Raw genomic sequence first — 17,527 nt, forward strand, 5'->3', positions numbered from 1 at the left:
TACAAGCCCAGGGTCTTTCTTCTGAAGTGGTTGGTGTAGCTCAGTTGGTATGTTTTTCCAGATACAACATTTTGAAGGTTCAAAAGTAACATGTTAAAGGCCAAATAATGATTCAAAATCAAAAATTTAAGAGAGGCCCCATATTGATATGTCACTGTTGATGATATGAATCCAGAAGATTGGTTTTTGCGTGTTTATAAGTCCTTAGCAAACAGGGTTGTTGTAGTATCTGATGCAAATACGTGAACATGGGAATATAGCTTATTCTTTATAAAATGTCCACCATTCTCAGATGAATGAGAATTCTGTGAACCTTGCCTGTCATTTTCTGTGGGTGCTGTTTTTTTTGCTCAGCCTATGTTATTTTACATTTGAATGCCCATTAGTTTTTAATTTGATTATTTGCTAATTTTGCATTTGGTAGAATATTAATAGAATTCATTCTTCTTTATTGCATTGACAAAGTAGTATTGGGGAAAAAATGATAAAATTTAAAAATAAATCAAAATTCTCACATGATGTCTCATGATGCACGTTTTGAGAATATTATTTAAGTTTAAACAACAATTAAAAACTACTATTTATAGAAAATGAATATTAGGTTGTACATTTCAGATTATTGAAGACCAAGATCATTATGGATTAGGATGGTGAGTACCTAAAGGATGCTTCTATTTACTTTGCAAAATTCATGACTTACTCAAATTCATGTCATAGCCTGGCAAGTTGAAAATGAAAATATTAGATCTTTTTATAAACGCTAATATTAACATAAATGATTCAGGATTCTGTGTGATATTTAAAATATATTTATTGAACATGTTAATAGATGACCTTGTACATAATACATCATTTACATATGTATTACGCAGAAAAAGTTGAATACACACATTGTTAAGAAGCTATATTACAGTTGCTTTAATCTCATTAAACTCTGGATGTCTAATGATTTTTCTTAGTTATACAAAATAATATATCACATAATTATAAGAGTTATAAGAGTACATATATACCATAAAAGGCTTTATCTTTTTAGCTAGAGACTGAGGACAGTATACACAAAAAATGTATTTACAATGGAGTAACTACAAATTTAAAGTTTGCACATTTGTACTTCATTTCAAGTTCATTTATTAGCCATATAGGAAAACCTAGTAATAACCCATTTTCTGTATTAGGAAACTAGTTTACTCAGCTGTTTCTGTTTGTTGCACTCTAAGCCCAATGTGATAGCATTTGCCATCTTTTTTTCTGATTCCCAGGTGTTTTTACTGCTGGATATTTTTGGAAGTACTGTATTACATCTGGCTTTATTACTTTCTATATATCTGCATTGACCGCAAAGCTGGGACCACTGGCATCTTGTAAGACTTCGGAGAGAAAGATATGGGTGTTTCTGCTGATCCTGGAAAATCAGTTTCACCAGTTTTCACTGAAATAACCTTTAAACATTTGCAGCCTTTCTTTGATGTCTAAACATGGTGATAATACCTCCTTTTTAAAAATTCTAGGAAATCAAGTATGCAAGTATCCATCAAGATAGACTATGGCTGGAAACATGTAGATCTTTGAAGTTCAGTATGAGGCCTCAGAGTTGCCTGTTTGGGCATTAACGTTTCATATCTTGGATAATCTGTGAAATTTAAAAGCTGGTACCTCAAATTCAGGCAGTGCTTCAGTAATCTCTGTCTTGCTATGTTCCAAGCTAACATCAGATGTTGGCATATCAATATTTATGCCTAGTTCGGGACTTTTGAGGTCATCTTTCAGTAAATCACTTTCATGACTTACAACTCTGGGGACAGATAAACTGAAATCGGGAGTCTCCATACTCCTATATAGGTCACTATCTTGTACTTTTACTGATGGCCCTGATAACCCAATATTGGGCATTTTAAAATCTGGCATTTTAACTATTCCCGAAGGAACATCAGTGTCATATTCTGGAGCATGAAGATCCACTTCAGTGCCTTTGAGTTTAGATTTTTGTAAATTAACAATTTCAGGGGGATTCAATTCCCCTCCAATTGTGGGCACTGTAAAATCTGGTTTATTTAAACTGGAATTTATGTTGAGATCTGGGTCTGTCACTTTTGACCCTGAAATTCCTGGAGGAGCATCAATGTGAAGATAAGGAGATCTTAGATGTAGGTCTGAGCCAGTTAGGTCAGCGTTGGGTAAATTCATATCTATGTTAGGAGTCTTGAGCTTTCCTTCAATTTTGGAGGCTGACAGATTCAGATCTGGTGTGTTTAACTCTGCATCGGTTTCTGGTCCTTTAACATTAGGTCCAAAGAAACCAAATTTGGGTTTCTTAAAATTGGGCATCTTCAGTTTTCCTGAAGGGGCATCAATGTCAAAATCTGGAGAGTTCAGATCAATGTCAGGGCCATAAATTTTGGCTTTTGGTAAGTTAGCATCAATGTCTGGAGTGTTGAGCTTCCCTTCAATTTTGGGGGCCGACAGATTCAGATCTGGTGCATTTAAATCTGCGTCGATTTCCGGTCCTTTAACATTAGGTCCAGATAAACCAAATTTGGGTTTCTTAAAATTAGGCAAATTGATTTTTGCTGAAGGAACATCAACGTCAAGATCTGGAGATTTCAGATCTATGTCAGTGCCAGATAATTTGGCTTTTGGTAAATTAGCATCAATATCTGGAGTATTTAGTTTTCCTTCAATTTTGGGGGCCGACAGATTCAGATCTGGTGCATTTAAATCTGCATCAATTTTTGGACCTTTAACATTAGGTCCAGAGAAACCAAAATTGGGTTTCTTCAAATTGGGCATCTTGAATTTGCCTGAAGGGGCATCAATGTCAAGATCTGGAGAGTTCAGATCTAGGTCAGGGCCACTGAGTTCAGCATTGGGTAAATTCATATCTATGTTAGGAGTCTTTAGCTTTCCTTCAATTTTGGGGGCAGACAGGTTCAGATCTGGTGCATTTAAATCTGTGTTGATTTCTGGTCCTTTAACCTTTGATCCAGAGATCCCAAATTTGGGTTTTTTAAAAGTGGGTATCTTAAACTTGCCTGAAGGAGCATCAGTGTTAAGATCTGGCGATTTCAGGTGTAGGTCGGGGCTAGATATTTTGGCTTTTGGTAATTTAGCATCAATTTCTGGAGTATTTAGTTTTCCTTCAATTTTGGGGACTGACAGATTCACATCTGGTGTATTTAAATCTGCATCAATTTCTGGTCCCTTAACCTTTGGTCCAGAGGTCCCAAATTTGGGTTTCTTAAACTTGGGCATCTTGAACTTGCCTGAAGGAGCATCAATGTCAAGATCTGGAGAGTTCAGATCAATTTCAGGGCCAGAAAATTTGGCTCTGGGCAAATTAGCATCAATGTCTGGAGTGTTGAGCTGTCCTTCAATTTTGGGTGCTGACAGGTTCAGATCTGGTGCATTTAAATCTGCATCGATTTTTGGACCTTTAACATTAGGTCCAGAGAAACTAAATTTGGGTTTCTTTAAATTAGGCATATTGACTTTGGCTGAAGGGGCATCAACGTCAAGATCTGGAGATTTCAGGTCTAGGTCAGGGCTAGATAATTTGGCTTTTGGTAACTTAGCGTCAATGTCTGGAGTGTTGAGCTTTCCTTCAATTTTGGGAGCTGACAGATTCACATCTGGAGCATTTAGGTTTGCATCTAATTCTGGTCTTTTCACTTTTGGCCTGGAGAAACCAAATGTTGGCTTTTTAAACTTGGGTTTCTTCATTTTGCCTGAAGGGGCATCAATATTAAGATCTGGAGATTTCAGGTCTAGATCAGGGCTAGATAATTTGGCTTTTGGTAACTTAGCATCAATGTCTGGAGTGTTGAGCTTTCCTTCAATTTTGGGGGCTGACAGGTTCAGATCTGGTGCATTTAAATCTGCATCGATTTTTGGACCTTTAACATTAGATCCAGAGAAACCAAATTTGGGTTTCTTAAAATTGGGCATGTTCAGTTTGCCTGAAGGGGCATCAACATTTATATCTGGAGAGTTCAGATCTAGGTCAGGGCCAGAAATTTTACCTTTTGGTAAGCTAGCATCAATGTCTGGAGTGTTGAGCTTCCCTTCAATTTTGGGGGCCGACAGATTCAGATCTGGTGCATTTAAATCTGCATCGATTTTTGGACCTTTAACATTAGGTCCAAAGAAACTAAATTTGGGTTTCTTAAAATTGGGCATCTTCAGTTTGCCTGAAGGGGCATCAATGTCAAGATCTGGAGAGTTCAGATCTAGGTCAGGGCCACTGAGTTCAGCATTGGGTAAATTCATATCTATGTTAGGAGTGTTGAGCTTTCCTTCAATTTTGGGGGCTGACAGGTTCAGATCTGGTGCATTTAAATCTGCATCGATTTTTGGACCTTTAACATTAGATCCAGAGAAACCAAATTTGGGTTTCTTAAAATTGGGCATCTTCAGTTTGCCTGAAGGGGCATCAATGTCAAGATCTGGAGAGTTTAGATCTAGGTCAGGGCCACTGAGTTCAGCACTGGGTAAATTCATATCTATGTTAGGAGTGTTGAGCTTTCCTTCAATTTTGGGGGCCGACAGATTCAGATCTGGTGCATTTAAATCTGCATCAATTTTTGGACCTTTAACATTAGATCCAGAGAAACCAAATTTGGGTTTCTTAAAATTGGGCATCTTCAGTTTGCCTGAAGGGGCATCAATGTCAAGATCTGGAGAGTTCAGATCAATGTCAGGGGCAGACAATTTGGCTTTTGGTAAGTTAGCATCAATTTCCGGAGTGTTGAGCTTCCCTTCAATTTTGGGGGCCGACAGATTCAGATCTGGTGCATTTAAATCTGCATCAATTTTTGGACCTTTAACATTAGATCCAGAGAAACCAAATTTGGGTTTCTTAAAATTGGGCATCTTCAGTTTGCCTGAAGGGGCATCAATGTCAAGATCTGGAGAGTTTAGATCTAGGTCAGGGCCACTGAGTTCAGCATTGGGTAAATTCATATCTATGTTAGGAGTGTTGAGCTTTCCTTCAATTTTGGGGGCTGACAGGTTCAGATCTGGTGCATTTAAATCTGCGTCGATTTTTGGACCTTTAACATTAGGTCCAAAGAAACTAAATTTGGGTTTCTTAAAATTGGGCATCTTCAGTTTGCCTGAAGGGGCATCAATGTCAAGATCTGGAGAGTTCAGATCAATGTCAGGGGCAGACAATTTGGCTTTTGGTAAGTTAGCATCAATTTCCGGAGTGTTGAGCTTCCCTTCAATTTTGGGGGCCGACAGATTCAGATCTGGTGCATTTAAATCTGCATCAATTTTTGGACCTTTAACATTAGATCCAGAGAAACCAAATTTGGGTTTCTTAAAATTGGGCATCTTCAGTTTGCCTGAAGGGGCATCAATGTCAAGATCTGGAGAGTTTAGATCTAGGTCAGGGCCACTGAGTTCAGCATTGGGTAAATTCATATCTAATTTAGGAGTGTTGAGCTTTCCTTCAATTTTGGGGGCTGACAGGTTCAGATCTGGTGCATTTAAATCTGCGTCGATTTTTGGACCTTTAACATTAGGTCCAAAGAAACTAAATTTGGGTTTCTTAAAATTGGGCATCTTCAGTTTGCCCGAAGGGGCATCAATGTCAAGATCTGGAGAGTTCAGATCAACGTCAGGGCCAGAAAATTTGGCTTTTGGTAAGTTAGCATCAATGTCTGGAGTGTTGAGCTTCCCTTCAATTTTGGGGGCCGACAGATTCAGATCTGGTGCATTTAAATCTGCATCAATTTTTGGACCTTTAATATTAGATCCAGAGAAACCAAATTTGGGTTTCTTAAAATTGGGCATCTTCAGTTTGCCCGAAGGGGCATCAATGTCAAGATCTGGAGAGTTCAGATCAACGTCAGGGCCAGAAAATTTGGCTTTTGGTAAGTTAGCATCAATGTCTGGAGTGTTGAGCTTCCCTTCCATTTTGGGGGCCGACAGATTCAGATCTGGTGCATTTAAATCTGCATCAATTTTTGGACCTTTAACATTAGGTCCAGAGAAACCAAATGTTGGCTTCTTAAAATTGGGCATCTTCAGTTTGCCTGAGGGGGCATCAATGTCAAGATCTGGAGAGTTCAGATCTAGGTCAGGGGCGCTGACTTCAGCATTGGGTAAATTCATATCTATGTTAGGAGTGTTGAGCTTTCCTTCAATTTTGGGGGCCGACAGATTCAGATCTGGTGCATTTAAATCTGCGTCGATTTCTGGTCCTTTAACATTAGGTCCAGAGGTCCCAAATTTGGATTTCTTTAAAGTGGGCATCTTCAGTTTGGGTGATAGCCCATCGATGTCAACATCAGGAGTTTTTATATTCATGTGAGGGGTCTTAATGTTTGCCTTAGGGTCAGGAACTGATAGATCCATGTCTCCTTTCACATCTGGAAGTCGGATGTGCACATCTGATGTTTTAGGTTTGATTTCAGGTAGATTAAATTGTGGCATTTTAAACTTTGGTGCTTTGAATTGTAACCCCCCTCTGTCCACTCCAGATGCAGTTAAATCCATATTTGCGTTTGGACTTTTGCTGTCAATATTTGGTCCTGACAAATCTACTTTTCTATTCGGTGATTGTAAATTTACATCCTTTCCCTTTAAATTTGGAACTGTAGGGATGGTTTCAGGGAATTCATTAGTTCTATCCAGACTTAGTCCTCTCAGTTTTGGTTCATGTAATCCCACTGTTGGCATTGTGACTTTTGACCCATTCACCTTAGGCTTGTTGAGATGCACAGTTGCATCAGGTGCTAGGGAGTCAAAATCCACATTTGGAACTGAGCACATTACATCAGGTGAACTGAGGCAAGCAGTGTTATCTTCTTCTGGTGTCTTTATGTCAAGTAGTTTTCCTTTTAGGCTTGGGGCATGGACTTCACCAGGTGATATTTTCTCAGTTTCAGATGGTATATCATCTTTCAAGAACTTCTTGACCTTTCCATTGAAAAGTTTGTTGTAGGAGTTCTTGAGTAACTACAATAGAGAGAAAATAAGGGGTAAGAACAGCATTTTCAGCAATAATTAAACCTAACCATCAGAGGAGGTTTACTTACATCTTCTGGAGATTGCAAATTGGCCTTCAGATCCTGTTTCTTCAAAACAGTCATGTTAGTATCATAAGGCTCTATGATTTCCAGTAACTTCGCCACATCATCCTTTTTGAGCTTGTCAAAGTGAATGGTAGCACCAACAATTTCATCTCCTGTAAATAGGCACAAATTCTGTAATGGATTGCATATTTTTATCTTTTTATCTGTTACATTATGCATTACTTTGAATAATTAAGTGTAAATAAGTATATATAAAAAAATCACTTATTAAATGCGTTATGTAGTCCTATGACCCCATCTAGGGCATGGAAAATGGATGAATGGATCCCAGAAAGCAAAGGGCACAAAGTAGGGGATACTGGCATCCTAGATGGGATGTTATTGCATTGCAGGTATATAGCTTTCAGTTTGATACATAGACTTTATACATAAACCATACGCATCAAATTAGTTTTAGTTGCTTGTTTTAAAGTTTTTGATCAAGACTTTACCTTCTCTTAGTCCACAGCTGTCAGCAAAAGAAGGATCCTTGATATCACTAATGATTACTCCACCTTCCTCGGCATCTGCCAGGATCATGCTTTCTGAGAAGCTTCTGCTTCGGATGAAGCCATTGTTCTGCTTCAGATGTGTCACACAAGTGATTTGTAAAGTTAATGGAATGTAGCTGAACAAATCTTAGTTACATACTAATCACGTTTATTCATCATTAATGAATCGTGACATGTTTTATCAGCGGTTACTATATTTGTTACTATATCTGTTAATTCTGTAAACCTTTGTGAACTACTGAGGGAACTTATAAGGAACTACTTGGAACAAGTAATAAATAACACAAATGAAATACTGATCACGTTTGTTTAAAATTAATGAATTGTAAGGCATCTTTTCTCTCAAGTAGCAACTATATTTGTTTAATTTGTTCATGATTTGTGCAGTAGTAACTGAGTTATTACTAAGTACTTGTGCCCCGTCAAGTATAGTGTTACTATACTTGCTTACTATACTGTAACTCTCACTTACCTTGTAGTTCGACATTGTAAGACTTTTCTTTATGGTCTCATACCATGAAACATTTTCTTTGATGAAATCTGTGAAATGAGAACATTTGATTAAATTGAGGGTATTTGGAATTCAATTTACCATAAGCAGAAAAGGTGAAACCATAATGTATTGTTTGGTTGAAACAAAAGCTAGAGCATGTGGAAGGAAATGTAAGAACATCATGAAGAGAACTACACTGCCTGGCCAAAAAAAGTCACCATTTGAATTTATATCAGCAAATACTTAAGAGCCAAAGTCTGGATCATTATTACAGCTCAGCAACCTCTTTCCAGCAATAAAGTAAAGTCAGCTGAGCCTGAATCTACTGAATGGCCAGGTTACACCTCTAATGGATTTTTTCTTCTCTGTTGGCATGTGCATATTCCAGGACAAGGATGCCAAGAATACTTGGGTTCGAATTGTCAAAGAGTGGTTCAGGGAGCATGAGGAATCATTTTCACGCATGACTTGGTCACTACAGAGTTGTGACCTTGACCTCATTGAAGGTCTTTGGGATGTGCTGAAGGAGGCTTTATAGAGTGGTTGACTCACTTGTGAATACAGGATCCCAATGAGAAATGAATGCAAATGTGGATGAAAATAAAAGGTGAGATGTTGCATAAGTTTGTGGAAACAATGGCATGACAAATGTAAGCCATAATGAAAGCTAAGGGCAGTCTAACAAAAAACATTTTTTGACTGGGCAATGTATATCGGCACTCCATGGGGAACACCCTTCACTTTAACATCCTCCTCATTGTGTTTTGAATGGTGTGATAAATGTAAAAACACAACTAGAAACAAATAGCATCAAAAAAGACACTGTCAGGCACAGACAGCAATGAAATAACTTGGAGCCTCTAGTAGTGACAAACATTGATGGCTCTCTGTTCCAGGGGAATGGCTCAGGAATGACTTGCCTACCTACCAGAATGTTTGACACACAGTCGGCACAACTTCTGACTCAAAAGGAAAGCCCATCACATGACTAGCCTGTTTCAGAATGGCTGCTATGTAGCAGACCCTTTGCTGAGCACCTTTTCCGTCACCTCCCACACCCCCAGGTCTGACAGCCCAACAAATATCTTCTGCTGTCCAGCAAGATCTCCTGGCAGTATACCTTTCTACTCTCACATATCTTTTCTGCAAAACAAGAACCTCATGGCGGTTAACCTAACCAACAAATACAATGTAAACAAGAATCCACAGCCGGCCATTTGAAAAAAAATTGATTCCTGTTACTGAAAATTGCAGGTTATGCTCAGCTATACCCATTCGGAACAGAGCCACAGGCTGCTTGTCATAGCTAGGCAGCTCTGCCCTTGTAGAATGCAAGATAGGGCCTTAGGATAAAGGTTCCCAGAAAGGCTGGGAACTGGTTTGTCCAGGACTAGACTGGGAAGAATTTACATGCCTGAAGTAGGCCTAGTGGTGCTCAGGAGAACAGCATACTTCACGTAACCACACCTATCACTCGCATTTCCTGCCCCTAGGAGACAGTAAATCTGCCCTCCGTGATCACTGGACCTCAGCACATCAACTAATACAATCCTCCTTTTCTAGTTTTGGTTATGCTACCAGCATAGGCTACCAGCTGCAATTCCGGCATCTATGCAGCTTCAGATTAATGGCTGTTCTTGACAACAGAAAATATAACATTACATAAAATATAACATGAAACACCACCATAGTGAAGTCTAAGTTTGTGTCTATAAATTCAAATAAAGTTTTAAAGCTGCACACTGGTTTACATAGCCAGTCTAAACCTTTATACATTCTTTTAATTATTAATATGCTGGACAAGGTACATGGTTTGTTTCTAGCATAACAAGTGGTAACAACCAAAGAAAAATAAAAATACTATAATATTATCAGAGTCACAGGATGCTAGACATATGCTACAGGCAGCAAAAAGGGTGGGGGCAAATTACCCCAATCACTCCAGCCAAATCAAGACACACATTATAAAAGTGTTTCAAATATTCACTTGTAATCGATAAAGTTAAATTAGCATCTAAATCTAATGCAATATTCACTATTATTACACCAAGTTGTCAATTCATTTGAGACCCTGTAGTCTATATATACCCATGTTAAAAAAATATCTCCAAAAGACTCAGTTTTTATTTAAATATAGTAGGAATTCAACCATTGTTTCACATTTTCTAAAATGCAAATGAGAGTGCAAGTGCAGTGACTTAGAACAGCTCTGTGGATGGCTGCCTAAATGTACTCACTGCTACATTAAAATACAGCTTTAACAATCCAATATGTCCACTAACAGAAGGTGGCGCTACACCCAATATGCCAATGTGACACTGAAGTATATATCAAATAACGAATCAATAACTGCAATAACAACTATATGTAATTGTATAGTGTTCATGTACATTCAGCTGGATCCAGTTAGTCATGGTTAGCAGAAGGACCCTCACAGGATTCATTAAAGGGGATCGTTTTGCATTTTCAGTTCTATGAGAGATATTCGGCTGAATTAGCATGCCTCTGTAAATAACTTCTTTTGAGGAGCAGGATGGTAAACATCCTGGTAACAAGGCAAATACAGCACAGTTATACTTTTGATTGAGAGAGCTTTTCCTCGAGTGGTCAGTGTACACTTTGCAGCATTTATATAGCCACCTTAATTGTGAAATTATAGCACCTATATGACTCCCCCAATTACAGTGATTCAGTGACACTAACAAGTCATCCTTGTAAGACTTTGCACTCACTTCACCAGAAAATAAATCCCATGCTTACAAAGTAACCCTTCAGTCTTTGATGACAACTGACAGGTAAACAGCAGCCACAGTCACGGGGATCATTCTAAAGGAAGTCATTGAAAGCAAGAGATGATTTCCTACCTGGTGATGCTGTAAGGTCCTCTGCTCCGGCACAGTCTGTGTGATGTTGACTCGCAATCGTTGCTGCGCTCTAACAAGTCTGTTTACGTTAAGGCCCGTGCTGGTTAAATGGGATTCACTAAAGCCACCGAACAGGTTCTGATCAACACGCCCCATCTGGGAGAGTGAGAAGCATACAATTCTGTGAGAGTCGAAACCTGAGAATGACAGAGGGAACCCTCCCTTTCCAACAGGCCCAACCAGATGCCCCAAACAACAGCTTCCGCAGCCCAGCAATAAAGTGGTGTGACCAGAGTGACATATGCAACACGTGCCTGACACAGCCATGTGGAATGTGGATGCTCTGGCTCAGTGGGGAGGAACCCCACAGGGGAAGGAATGTGAGCGTGCAAGGGCCATGTGAGCGGGGGCCAAAACAGCCAGAGTCTGTCAGCCCTTACATCACTCTTATATTCTGTGGAGGGCTAGTCAACAAATCTGAATACAAAATGGAAGGGATATGTAGAATGGAAATGAGAATAAAAGGAGACCTGGGGTCAGTGTTAATTCTGACAGCATAATTAGCTTTAGTTTTAGTCTTAATCCTTTGATGAAAATGCTATTTAGTTTTAGTCCTATTGATCTGATTGGTTTAGTCATCTGATCTTTTTTAGTTTTAGTTGATGAAAATTACAAGATATTTAGTCAACTACATTGTACAGCACATACAGTTAATGCAACTAATATTAGTCATCTATGATTAATGTCATTTTCACATTTCTTTGAAAGTTTCACTTAATTTTCAGTGTACACATTCTTACACAAACACACACTCACACATACACATTCATATTTTTGCCGCAACCGTCCATTTAATAGATAAATGAATAAGTGTATAACTAATTATGCCATTTTCATGACCAATATGTGTATATGTATTTATTTATATATTTATATTTCATGATTTATTTGTACATTTATTTATTTATACTTATGTCATGACTGGTGTGTGAGTGTGCCCTGCGATGGGCTGGCCCCCCATCTGGGGTTGTTCCCTGCCTTGTGCCCATTGCTTCCAGGATAGGCTCCGGACCCCCCGCGACCCAAAAGGATAAGCGGTTTGGAAAATGGATGAATGGATGGACTTATGTCATGTTTACTCCTCCATAAACACACTTGACAGAACTTCTTGGATTACATGCAATCAGATCAACATCATCCGCAACTACAATCAACATTAACTAAAGACTTCTGATTACATCTGATCCAAGTTCATTTCTTCTTGACATTTTCATCTCATTTTTATTCATTGACGAAAGTGTCAGTATAGTTTGTCATAGCTTTTCTGGATTATAAATTATATAATATGTATTTCACATCACATTTTTCTTGAGGGAATATGAATAATGTAGTAGTACATACTTACTTAACCAGTAACTGAGTGCTAGTTACATACTGTTCATCATTAATAAATCATGACAGTTCTTGTATTCCATCCTGGCACTATATTAGTTAACAGTTAACTAATTAGTTAATAATAGTAAGACTTCCCTTGAGTGGGCAAAAATTCCTTAACTCATTTATTACTCAAGAACATATCATGAACTGATATAGGTGTCCCCATGAAATACATGAACTATCATAATTGTTTAATGATGAATGAACATGGTATCAGAGCTTAACAAACCTTAGTTAATGGTTAATTAATGCATTAATTAAGTGTGAAGTACTACATTATTCATGTCCCCTTAAGTAAAGTGTTACCATTTTTAATTTCATTATCATCCTGTTATTGTCAATTAAAAATTTACATTGATCAATAATTTTCTTTTTTCTCGTCAACAAGATTAATGCTGCCTGGGATTCATGCAATGATGGACGACACTGACCCCCATCCTATATGTAAACTAAGCTGAACAAGAAGTTTACGGTAACACAAGAGTCATCGGCAGTTTGGACATTACATTCTGAATGGCGACCTGCCAGAAATGGTGTTAGGCTGTGGTTTGAAGGCGCTTGCCCATTACTGACACATGCTGAAAAGTTGAGCTGCCTAGTTTTCTCGATAAAGGAGAATCTGCATTACTAACTAACTCACACCAATCCGCTGAGTGATGCTGCCTGAGTACAATAGACCCCGTACCCATGGATGAAATGTGCCTATTCCAGATGGCCAAAACGGAACCTAAACGGACCGTATATAAACCGTGATTTTCATGTCCTGACATAAGGTAATGGATAAATGATGTACATTAAAACATCATCATTAAATACAGTAATAATAAAGGTCATTGTACATTATTATACAGTACTGTAATCTTTCTAATGAAAGGGATTCTGATGGATTAGCCTTTTCTCAAGAGATGATACAGCAATGAAAAGAATATCATGTATCAAGGGATAATGGAGCAATGAAAATCACGCTTTTTATACCACTCAATGGACAAAGGAACAATGAAAAAACATACTGTTACATGTCTTTTACACATGATTTTTTTCTGACCGAGTTAAACCATGGATAACTGAAACAGCGGTTACTGAAACTGTGGATGCGGCTCAGGATGTGAGGAGTCCCATAGGGTTAGGGACCCAATGGCTAACTCCAACAACAACTAACAAGAGCGCTTCCTCCACCCATTTATTGTCCTGAAACCGTCAGAAAACAATTGGTTTTCAGGATCACTATACTCCGTGATACATGTGAAACCTGCAATTTCCATGATGTTTGGTTTTGCTGGACTGTTGACCCTTCACCAGTGTGGTAGGGCAGCTGATTCAGCAGGAACCAGAACCATGGGATGAGCCATGACAGAACCTCGGAGAGCATGTAGATTTTTATAATAGTTTAATGTTCTGTTTATTGCTGATTTCATGCCTTATAATTGTTAATGTCTATTTGTAGTTTTCATGTTAATGTTATGTATGAATTAGAATCCTTCATTAAGAAAATGAGGAGCCAGGTCTGCTCCTCAACTGGAAGACAGTATTAGTCTGTGGATTTGCAGCACCTGGAGCAGGTAAGATTCTTAACCGGGGAGATGTGCCTCAAATAGTACTCATATAACGTCACATGGCTTTCCCAGTTATGAATCACTTCCTGGTGGATCATTATGAGGTGGACAACTGATTATATAAATCACCTTATATCTAACAAAACAGTGTGCAGCTCTCTTGAATCCATTAGAAGCCCTGGACCAGAGTATCATCAGACACATTTTTTGACTGCAATTGGACCAAATAATTGGATAAAATTTGGCCACGTGAATCCAAGCAGAGGGGGTTTTCATTTACAAGACACACAACTAATTGTTTACTTCTTGTTTCACTCCAGCTCAAAAGACATCGAACTGCAGTGTGTAAGGTGGGACAGAGCAGGGGGAAAGCTGAGGCAGCATGGAACAAATTCTCACATTTTTACTAATAACAGTAAAATCAACAGGGAAAGGCACACTCACAAGCCTACGGCCCCAGGAAACTTCATAACCTGGACTACAGGTGCCCACAAAATAAATATTTCCTCCAGCTCTGAGGTCACAGTGTATAACCATTCACACATGAGCTGAAGGCCATGTTTAATACCTATAAGCAAGGTATTTGACCTTGACCTACAAAAAAAACTTTCTGAGAGCTTGCTATACTGTTGAAGTGACTTGTGCTCTGAAACAGACTTACACATGCTGAGAATGGTGTCAAATGTGCTCATTTTGTAACCAAAAAAAATGACTGCAAGCACAGGATAAATGAATGTGTCTTTACATGTCGGCAGCAGTGAGCAACACGATTTGCCCGAGGGAGGATTCTGGAGTCAAAACTGCTAAATATGCACTTGGGATTCATGTTTCACTCCAGTCTTACAAGCTCTTCCTCTCGTGCCCCAACATGCCTTTTTAGCTCCCCTTTTAATGAATGTCTGTCTGAAATGTCACTTATCAGCCTGCAGGCCCACCTGCACCATTAAACAAAGCAGCCACATTGTTTCACTGCCCTGGTTCCCGCCGCCATGTACGTGTGGTGAACAATGTGCGGAGGTTTGACAATCTGAGAGGAAAAGACTTAATCAGCTACAAGGTAGCGTTAATTATCTGCCACTGAGACAAGGGAACAAAATGCAGTAATGTAAACGGGAGCCTGGCAGCGATAGGGTATTTGTGCCACACCCGTAACATTCTGTCACACCACCACCAGCATTCCACCAATGACGCTCCTCCCATCAAAGTTCAAAAATGCGATTCTTGGCCTTAACAGAATTTGCTGTCACTCTTAATGCAAGAATTTGGCCCAAGGCATCTCTTGCAAAAGTCCCTGTTGTAGATCTCCAAACGGGTGACAAAGTGTGTTGGATCAGTGCAGAGCAGCAAGAAATGGCTGAGTGAGAGCAGATGTATTGATCTCGCAGAAGGATAACCAGAACCATATACATGTGGTCAAGCGGGGCTCAATTAGTAGAATGTGAAGTATTTATTCCTAAGCCTCACCAGTAGGATAAATGCAAGACCATGGCCTTACCTGGCAGAAAGTGCCATTCAGCATTTCACGTAAAAAGATTTGATCACTGTGCGAATTAATCTAATTCAAATGTATCCTAATACCTGCAGGATCCTGGCCTACTCCACTGTCAGACCCATTGATGATTGCTAACCATGTTCAGGGGGGCTCCAGTCACACTATATTTTTTGTTGCAGCCCTCCTGAAAAAATATTTTTCTACATCTATTTCATGGTTTGTCCAGCATTGTTGTATGTATTTTATATAGATCTTATTATTAAGGACCCTCACCCCAATCAACAAATTTTATCACTGAGGAATCCCCCCCCATCCCACCTCAACACAAGCTCCGTAAATTGAATCATGGTGGACTCTGTGGGCTTTGCTCACCTAAGGCTCAAATCCTACAATTGCACTTGATCATACCTGAAGGGTTTATACTGACTTATCAGTCATATGTCAAATGAGTTGAAATATGTTTTGCACTGGGAGCCAAATATGGTTGTCAACATTGATGAAAGCACCAATCTATTAATAAGCTTTGCATGCCCGTCTTCAAGCATTCTTCAGCAAAAACTTGGAGTGAAAATGCATATATGAAGTTCTCTTCTCAGGCGTTCTGGTAAGCTGTGACAATAGCTCCTAGGCTGTGCTGCATCTCTGAGGTATTTAGGTTGAGTGATACTACGTTTGATGGGTGTGCGCCGAGTTACGGCCAAATGTTGAAAGACAGTGATTCCAGGGAAGGGCCTTGTAACAATATTATTCACCTATCTTACTTCAAGATGTCCCAGCTGCAGCCATTATATTTATTGATCCTTGTAGGGAAATTCTCTTTCTCTGTTCCCCAGCTTACTCTCTGTAGGTAAGAACAAGCTGGCTGCAAAGGGCAGCCACCTGTTGCAATGCCTAGGGAGCTGGTGGAAGTTGCTTAAGGACCTGCTGGCATGCTGAGGCTGGGTTTAAACGGACAACCTTCTGAGCACAGACATAGAAGCTTAGCCCACTGAGCCTCACGCTGCCCCTGCTAACTGTATTTAATCATTAGGTGAAAGAAAATATCTTTTGGTGAAAATGCCAGAGTTGACATTGGCTAACATAGACATCGAACAAACTAAACACGAGTTGTGAAAAGTGGTAACCATTAATTTTTGATGCCAGTATTGGTAACAGAAGTGCATGCGAAAGGTATTTTTTGTGTTAAATCATAGGTTAGGCAATAATGGGACTTGCCAGAGCTGAGCTTGGGCTGTTCGTCACTTGGAGTATATTTGGAGGAGGATGCACCAAATATGAGTGTACGCGAGTAGCTGCCAATCTGGACAGGAGCAACTGTCAGGAGCTATAGGAGAAGAGGAGGCTCCACTCAGGCTGGAAAGATGTGCGAAGTGGTGGAAGGAATGTGTGATAGAAATGCATTTAAAGTTTTGTTCATTGAAAACACTGAAACAACCGGTTTCTGAGGAAGCCTTTAACAGAGGCTGTACCTGAATTTTTTTCATCTGAATGACAGCCTTTCATTCCTGTCAAGGGTGTCCAGAAAGCAGTATATTACTGTGGTAAATTTTTTCTGGACTCACTGAACTGGTGATTCACTGAACTAAAATGCTCACCTGACAGGCCAAGGGGAGCGGCTCATTTCAGAGCAAGTCCTCATGTAATCCTCAGTAAACAACAGCATACGTAAACCACCTGATGTAAAGATGGATTTTAATTACTTGATTTCATTCAGATCAGAATAAAGGTTCAAATGTCTAAAAGTAAAAAGGCCAAATCGAAGGCAGTATACGTAAGTTTGTGGATCTTTTCTGAGCAAAATCACACCGCAGATTGGCTCAATGGCAACATTTGGCTCTTGGTAAGGCTGAGTCAGTGTGGGGTAATATCACTCGCCTTCATTCCACAGACACCTGTGCGGAAACATGCCAGCACATCTTGCAAGAACTGCAGGACCAGTAAATGAATGGGTTGCAACGAAGATTCAAATTCATGTTACACAGGTGAGAAATAAACAGTGATTTTTTCCCCCCTTTTTTCCCCATCTGCAGGGACACTGGTTTCGTTGTAGTTGCAGATATTTACTAGGTGTGCTCTTTGTAGTGGTGGAGGGTTAGGCTT

The 17,527-nt window shown here is 39.3% G+C and overlaps 1 protein-coding gene across 14 annotated transcripts; it reads right to left on the reverse strand.

Moving 5' to 3' along the window:
• Positions 1–786: 786 nt before the first annotated feature.
• On the reverse strand, positions 787–11,088 carry si:ch211-125o16.4 (neuroblast differentiation-associated protein AHNAK). Of its 14 annotated transcripts, none has more exons than XM_049008143.1 (6): positions 10,946–11,088; positions 8,061–8,128; positions 7,529–7,655; positions 7,041–7,189; positions 5,973–6,960; positions 787–4,355 (listed from the first exon to the last, which is right to left on the reverse strand). In XM_049008143.1, the coding sequence occupies exons 2-6, from the start codon at positions 8,073–8,075 to the stop codon at positions 1,618–1,620; spliced, it is 4,017 nt and encodes a 1,338-aa protein (XP_048864100.1). In that variant the 5' UTR covers positions 8,076–8,128; positions 10,946–11,088; the 3' UTR covers positions 787–1,617. The 14 variants fall into 14 exon arrangements, with proteins under 14 accessions (XP_048864100.1, XP_048864108.1, XP_048864099.1 ...); XM_049008151.1 differs by having other exon boundaries at positions 787–3,893; positions 7,529–7,658; XM_049008142.1 differs by having other exon boundaries at positions 7,529–7,658.
• Positions 11,089–17,527: the final 6,439 nt, after the last annotated feature.

The sequence above is a fragment of the Brienomyrus brachyistius genome, chromosome 3, assembly GCF_023856365.1.
Source record: "Brienomyrus brachyistius isolate T26 chromosome 3, BBRACH_0.4, whole genome shotgun sequence".
In the NCBI taxonomy this organism is placed as follows: domain Eukaryota; kingdom Metazoa; phylum Chordata; class Actinopteri; order Osteoglossiformes; family Mormyridae; genus Brienomyrus; species Brienomyrus brachyistius.

What these genes read in the sequence shown, in the direction of transcription:
- si:ch211-125o16.4 (XM_049008138.1), bottom strand. Translation starts at nt 5,916, where the DNA reads ATGGAAGGGAAGCTCAACACTCCAGACATTGATGCTAACTTACCAAAA. An exon ending in CTCTGGATCTAATGTTAAAG is followed by an intron (nt 5,049 to 5,279) that starts GTCCAAAAATTG and finishes CTAATGTTAAAG; the next exon opens with GTCCAAAAATCGACGCAGAT.